At 41.2% G+C, this 7,579-nt stretch overlaps 1 protein-coding gene across 1 annotated transcript; it reads left to right on the top strand.

The window, feature by feature from the left end:
• Positions 1–315: 315 nt before the first annotated feature.
• Positions 316–1,516, top strand: LOC106355865 (protein LEAD-SENSITIVE 1-like). The gene is made up of 2 exons (XM_013795740.2): positions 316–552; positions 622–1,516. Exons 1-2 carry the CDS (start codon positions 316–318, stop codon positions 1,447–1,449), a joined length of 1,065 nt encoding a protein of 354 aa, XP_013651194.2. The 3' UTR covers positions 1,450–1,516.
• The last annotated feature ends 6,063 nt before the right edge of the window (positions 1,517–7,579 follow it).

The raw sequence follows: 7,579 nt of genomic DNA on the forward strand, positions 1-7,579 counted from the left end.
AATGTCTCTCGAAAGCTGGGACTGAAGCAGGCTATAAGGCCAAAATCATTGTTTCTGCTGTGGGCGTGATGTTTCCTGAGACGGTAGAAGTTCAAAGATCTCAGGTTCAGGAGTGGAACTATAAGGTGAGGAAACGCAGGTTATGGAGAAAAGACATAGTCTCTTCCACCATGGCTGAGTCATATGAAAGGTGCAAGGATGTTCTTAGGTGTAAGAACAGATGGACGAGAACAACGAGCTGTGGGAAAAGAGCACCTTACATCAAAGGGCAGTGGAGAATTTGGGATTGGTTTATATCCTTGGGGTCATGATGATATGGAGGAAGATACATGGGAGTTTGAGATAGAGATTACGGACCAGAAGCGATCCATTCATATGTTTAAAAAGTCAATGGAGACGTGGGCTAAGGAATCAAATTTTGGTCAAGCTGAGTGTTTGAGAGTAGTTGACAGTTATTGTGAAGGTGCTGGTAGCCAGAATCCTAACGTCGATGGCAACCGTGTGTTGAATCCTGGAGTTCTAGTGGTTGAAGAAGACAAGAGCTATAGCAGTGTTATAGCTGAGAAGTTGTGGATTGCTGAGTATAGGAGAATTTCTGTTCTGGACGTTCACGATCTCTAGCTTTTTTCTGGGTTCTATGCATTCCATTTCATAGGAATCTATGTAGGAGCCGGTAAAGTCATTCACTTTACTCGTCGAGGTGGTCTTGAAATCGGAACCGGTACGTATCTGGACAAGATCATCCAGATTTCAGTTCCTCGTCACGGAGGAGACAACCCTTGTCCTAATTGCGGAGACCAATCGACTCTCGACGGCGTGATCTCTTCTTGTCTCGACTGCTTTCTCGCCGGAGGAAACCTTTATCTCTTCCAGTACGATGTCTCCAAGGCTATCCTTGTGGCTAAACAGCGAAGCGGTACCTGCACTACCGCACCTTCAGATCCTCCTGAAGAAGTCGTTCACCGCGCGAGGTACCTTTTATCGGGAAATGGGTTTGGTGAGTACCATCTCTTGGACAACAACTGTGAGGATTTTGCTATCTATTGCAAGACTGGTCTGCTTGTTTTTTCGGTCACCAAGTCTGGAAGTAGCAGCCAAGTCAACTCGGTGTGTGCAGCAGGTGGTGTTGCTTCTTTGGCACTGAGGTTTTTAGGGGTGGGAAGGACTGCTGGTCAAGCGGCTTCGTTGGTGGTGTGTCCAGCTTCGGTGGTTTCAGCTGCAGCCAGTGCTATTTCGACGACACTGAGGTTTGTAACTACTGGTTTTTCAGCCATGGCTGTGGCGGGATACAATAAATACTGTATTGGTCATGTGGCTTACGACGTTGGTGTCAGAAAGGATATTCGCAAAGTCCCTGTGGAAGAGCTGTCTACACTTATGGCTGTTCTAGAAGGCAATATATTGGACAATGACAACAACGACAAAAATGTTGTGAAACTTAGGATTTAGAACTGTAAGTTTCTGTATATTATTAATGAATGTGTTCCCTTTATATAGAGGTGACAAGAGAGATAAATTGAAAAACAATAATAGGAAAGATTACAAATCATAAACATAAACGAATTAGGAAATAGGCAAGTTGTAGCCGCCTCTCTCTCCTCTCCAAGTCTCGCGGCCGCCTCTCTCTCTCTAGGGTTGGGCCGTCTCTCTCTCTCTAAGTGTATGGGCCGGTTATGGACCGGGCCGGTTATGGACATCCACCAATTGATTTATAATACTCCCCCTTGGATGCCATAACCATACAAAGATTGTAATACGCTTAATGTTGCCTCATTAAAAACTTATCAGGAAAACCCAGTGGGACAAAACCATGATGAAGGAAAAAGAGTACAACACGTACTACTCCCCCTGATGTGAACCTCAGTGGAGGTCCTTCAGCCTACGCATCCCAATCTGATGTGTGAGCTTCCTGAACGTGAAGGTAGGAAGTGCCTTGGTGAATAGGTCAGCTGAATTGTCACTGGATCGTATTTGGACGACCTGGACCTCACCGGCTTTCTGAAGCCCGTGAGTAAAGAAGAACTTAGGCAATATGTACTTCGTCCTATCACCTTTTATGTAACCGTCCTTGAGCTGAGCAATGCACGCAGCATTGTCCTCATACATCATGGTTGGCTTTTTGCACTCGACTATCTCGCAATCAGCTCGGACGTGTTGGGTCATCGACCTCAACCAAACACACTCGCGGCTGGCCTCATGTATGGCCAAGATTTCTGAGTGATTAGATGAAGTGGCCGCGATGGTTTGTTTCATGGAACGCCATGATATGGCCATACCTCCATGTGTAAAGACATACCATGTCTGTGATCGAGCTTGATGTGGATCTGATAAATAACCAGCATCAGCAAAGCCAACTAAACCATCTTTGTTATGGTTAGCATAATATAGACCCAAGTCTTTCGTTCCTTGCAGGTAACAAAGAACATGTTTGATCCCATTCCAATGCCTCTGGGTCGGACAGGAGCTAAACCTAGATAGTAGGTTCACGACAAAGCTTATATCAGGCCGTGTGTGAGTTGCCAAGTACATTAAAGCTCCTATGGCACTGAGATATGGCATTTTGGGACCTAGGTCATCTTCATCGTCCATCTTGAGACGGAATGGGTCAGTGTCCAGGCCGAGAGACCTCACGACCATGGGACTGGTCAAAGAATGGCAATCGGCCATATTGAATCTCTTGAGTACCTTTTCAGTGTATGCCATCTGATGCACGAGGATCCCATCATTTATGTACTCAAATTATAATCCCAAACAGAATTTTGTTTTCCCGAGATCTTTCATCTCGAATTCTTTCTTAAGGTATTCAACCGCTTGGGAAATTGTATCCAAAGGTACCTAGGATATTCAGATCATATATTTCGATGATTATCAATATTGTTCTCGAGAACTTTCTGTACATTGAGCTCAATACCCTCTAGTACTTTCATTATCCAGTGGACCATATAAATATGCAGTCACTACATCAGTTTGCTGCAAGTCTAATTTTCTCTCTTATATAGCCAGACTTATGAGAAATCTTAAAAGTAGTTGCATCCACCACATGGGAGTATATCTCCTCATAATCTATTACTGGTCTTTGTGAGAATCCTTGTGCAACATTAGCTTTATATCTCACGATTTCTATTCCTCACAAGACCCATTTATATCCACTGGTTTTAACATCATATGGCGTCTTAATCATATGGCCAAATACACCTTTCTTCTTTAAACTATTTAATCCCACGTTTTCATTCAATCTATTCTACGAGTGCGCACTCTTATATTGACGTGGGTTCATGATCCTCGCTTATATTCATAAATTCAAGTGCTACCTTGTATCATCTTATGTCGACATTCCTTATTGTGTTCCGTTATGTTCCAGACATGATATAATCGATTGAGATTCATTATTATCAGGACCTTTAATACTTTGCAGCTTGGTGTCCCAAGCTGCATTGTTTGGTACCTGTACCTTAGAGCCGGCCGGCCTTATCTCTATGTCTGGTATGGTTTCCTTGACCTCAGATTTGTTTTATCATTCTATGCACCTTTCTCTTTTGTTTCCGAGGATTCTTATCTTTTGGAACTTATTGGTCTATCTTGTATAGACCCTGTAGCAATTTGACTGTGTGTCTCTTGGACATCAATTTAGTTGGTGCTTTACAAGCTGGTTTATATATGACTTAGTCATTCTTTTTCGGGTCAGCAAATGTGTCTGGCATTTGATTAGCTAGCTTTGTAAATCTATAATCTTTGGACGTCTATTTCACATTCTTTAGTCCGAGGATCTTGCCAAGACAATGATGGTCGATACCATTCTGTTTCTCTTACCAGCTTATTATTTTCTCCCCCTAATGTTGGATAGTCGGATCCAATAAACTTTGCAATCCGTGTTCTTGGCCACTAAATAGATCACCCATATTTGGCTCAAGGTACTTCATTATTTATGGGAGATTCATATCCAACATATATCCCCATCATCATCCTCTTCTAAGGATCCATCTTAGACGACACATATATTTGTGGTGGCTTATCCAAATATCTCAAGATGTTATATGTCTGGATCATAACCTGTAATAAATTTGAGATGAGAATATCTATGCTCACTTAATGGTCTGATGCTTATTAGTTAAGATGCATGTAAATTTGTGTGTCCCCAAGCCTTGGACTGAGAGTTTGGACCTATGGGTAATGGCCAATACAGATTTATAAAAGGATTCAGCCAAGCTATATATAGTATGGACATGTGCGGATTTGTCCTCACTGCCCCCTCATAGACATACTATAATCTTTAAGTACTTTGGGACATCATGGCCTAATGAGTTTTCCTTGTGTTCATGCTACACACGTGAGATTCTATGGGATAACTCTTTGTGCCCTTTCCAATATAAATTTCGCATCATGTTTTGGACCAGGATGGCCAATCCGGTCATACCATAAAGTGTACAATTTCGTGGGTAAACCATTCTGGTTACCATGACTATTGCCTCTATCATACTGATCTTGGCATAGTCTAGATCAATAGAGAATGCAGGTATGGTTTTTTAGGACTCATTATGGCCTTGAGCGATTTTATACATATATTTGAAGGAACTCTTTGTTTCCTTCACCAATTGTTTCAATATGGAAACCATTCATTCTTATATCTCTATATAATCTCAATGGATTTTTCTGGGTGAATATAAAGCATCTAAATGCTTGCCTTTATACATATCTGGCCATAGCCCTTAATGTGTACCATACCCGCAAATCATATTGGCGTTTTCAAAAATCATTCATTCCTTTTATTAAGTTTTAATAAAACAAGTTCATAGAAATGAAAAACATAGAAATGAAAAACATCAAAACAAAGAACATAGAATTTAGATTACAAATGTCGAAATCAATCTTCAGTTTTTTTTTATTTAGACAATCTGAAGTTTCATAATCCATAAGATCTCCTTCTCATGATTGAAGTCATTTTCATCATCTTGGTAAGTCATATGGGCTTCAGGATTCTTCCCTTTCAAGCTCTCTTGATAGAGGTCAACTAGATGCTTGGGAGTCCTACAAGTCTTAGCCCAATGATTGCTCATTCCACATCTATGGCACACGTATTTCTCTGATTTAGTCGAGTGTTGTGGTTTGAAAGAAGATCCACGGCCACGACCATGGCCTCGTCCAAATGAGCCACGGTCCCGTCCATGGTCTCGACCACTTCCTCGCCCGCGGCCAAAGGATCTTCGACCGCGGCCACGTCTGTTCAATTTGTCTCGACCACGGCCATGCTGACCGTTTCCTTGGAGGTGGTTGGACTCTTTATTGTCCTCTGTAGCGTGTGCATCAGGTAGTGGAGCTGATCCAAGTTGTCTCATCTGACTGTTTCTCATTAGTAATTCATTGTTCTGCTCAGCGAGCAAGAGACAAGAAATAAGATTAGCATAGGTTTTGAAACCTTTCTCTCGGTACTGTTGTTGTAACAGCACATTGCTTGCATGGAAAGTGGAAAAGGTTTTCTCAAGCATATCATGTTCCGTAATACTTTCACCACACAGTTTTATTTTAGAAACAATCTTAAACAGTGCAGAGTTATATTCGTCCACAGACATATAGTCTTGGATCCTCAGATTCGTCCAATCAAACCGAGCTTTTGGTAAGATCACCGTTCTCTGGTGATCATATCTCGATTTCAATTCATTCCAAAGATCTAGTGGATTCTCAATGGTTAGGTATTGATCCTTGAGACTCTCAGCTAGATGATGACGAATGATCAAGATGGCTCTGTAATGATCCTTTTCATTGGCATTATTGTTCTCGGTGATACACTCACCGAGCCCCTTGGATTTCAGGATGATCTTAGCATCGAGCGTCCACTGAAGGTAATTGTCTCCAGATAGATTTAGGGCAGCGAAATCAAAGTTGTTGATCTTTGACATCTGAAGTTATAGATTAATATTTTTAAATCTTTTAGGAATAGTTTTTAATGTTTAAACGATTAGGGTTTTATGTTCAAACAATCAAACAAGCCTTCACAGCCAAGATCTATGCCTCACGGCCAATGAGCAAGCCGCACGGCCATGGATGCAAACTAGTTCGTTTTTATGCATTTAGTTTGTCGTGTAATTGAAATCCTAACATGGTTTGTTCCTATCAGTTCATGATGCAATCAAAACAAGCAAACCTATCGACAAAGCAAAGATCAAGCCACACGGCTATTTGATTTAACTCAACACCATTCCTAGAATAAGTTCTAAGTGTAATTGCACTCAATCAATGTGATTAAGTTATGGTATGAATGCAACAAGGCCACACGGCCACGAGTATGATCAAGTCTGGAACAGTTTAACCTAATATGTAGTTTCAGATTTCGATTTTAAAATAATCTAAACTAGGTCATTAGGGTTTTAGTTTAAACAAGCCAAACAATCAGATTCAAGTTTGAACTATCCTAACAATAGTTCTAGGTGATAAAATCAACAAATCAATGTTCAATTTCAAACAATCAAAATCGATTTTCAGAATTAGGGTTTTAGGGTTTCGATTTTATTAACAAGCAATTTCAATTTCAGGATGATCAAATTCAATTTCAATCAATCAATCAATCAATCAGTTTAATTAATCAATAGTTTTCGAATTAGGGTTTAGGGATTTCAAAAATTTGATCTTAGATCAAAGAGATTTGATTTGAGATTCAAAACCTTTAAGGTTCTGATTTTAATTGATCAATGGATCAATCTCGATTTTTAGGGTTTGGGGATCGAACTTATAGAGCTTTGATTTACTCGCTTAGGGATTGATCTATTATCCTATGGCTTTCATCTTAGAGATTATATTTTAGGGTTTCATTCTTTAGAATCAACCAAATTCGATTCATTATGTTCTTAGAATTCGAAATACCTTTAGTTTAGTTGTTTGTAGAAACCGGACCACCAAGAATGAACCTTGAGCTTAGACACGATCGGGACGCGAGCTGGCTGGGACGCGAGCTGGACACGAGCTGTCTTGGACGCGAGCTGGAACGGACCCGCGAACGGATTAGGGTTCGTCGGTATCGTCGGGTTCGGATTAGGGTTCCAAAGCAAATCGGCGCGCACTGTATCTGTGCGTGGGGGCGTGTCGGTGGTCAGATCGACAAGCGGTTTGCACTGACTGATTCGTCTCGGCCAGGGCTTCGATTTGATATCTTGATCGTTTTCTGGATCCTCACGGTTTGGGAGAACGGCCTCTTCGAAGTTCCGAGGCAGATTCCTTTTCATTTAGGGTTTTAGGGTTTTAGCGATTTGGTTTTAGGCTCAGGGTGTTAGAGGCTATCGTGCTGATAACGTGTTGTGAAACTTGGGATTTAGAACTGTAAGTTTCTGTATAATATTAATGAATAAGTGTTCCCTTTATATAGAGGTTACAAGAGAGATAAATGGAAATACAATAATAGGAAAGATTACAAATCATAAACATAAACGAATTAGGAAATAGGCAAGTTGTAGCCGCCTCTCTCTCCTCTCCAAGTCTCGCGGCCGCCTCTCTCTCTCTAGGGTTGGACCGTCTCTCTCTCTAAGTGTATGAGCCGGTTATGGACCGGGCCGGCTATGGACCGGGCCGGTTATGGACATCCACCAATTGA

This window comes from Brassica napus, chromosome C9, assembly GCF_020379485.1.
Source record: "Brassica napus cultivar Da-Ae chromosome C9, Da-Ae, whole genome shotgun sequence".
Taxonomy (NCBI): domain Eukaryota; kingdom Viridiplantae; phylum Streptophyta; class Magnoliopsida; order Brassicales; family Brassicaceae; genus Brassica; species Brassica napus.

Excerpts from the sequence above, each read along its gene's own strand:
- LOC106355865 (XM_013795740.2), top strand. The coding sequence starts at position 316 with ATGGAGGAAGATACATGGGAGTTTGAGATAGAGATTACGGACCAGAAG. Across the intron at positions 553-621 it reads AAGACAAGAGCTATAGCAGT|CTTTTTTCTGGGTTCTATGC; the intron begins GTTATAGCTGAG and ends CACGATCTCTAG.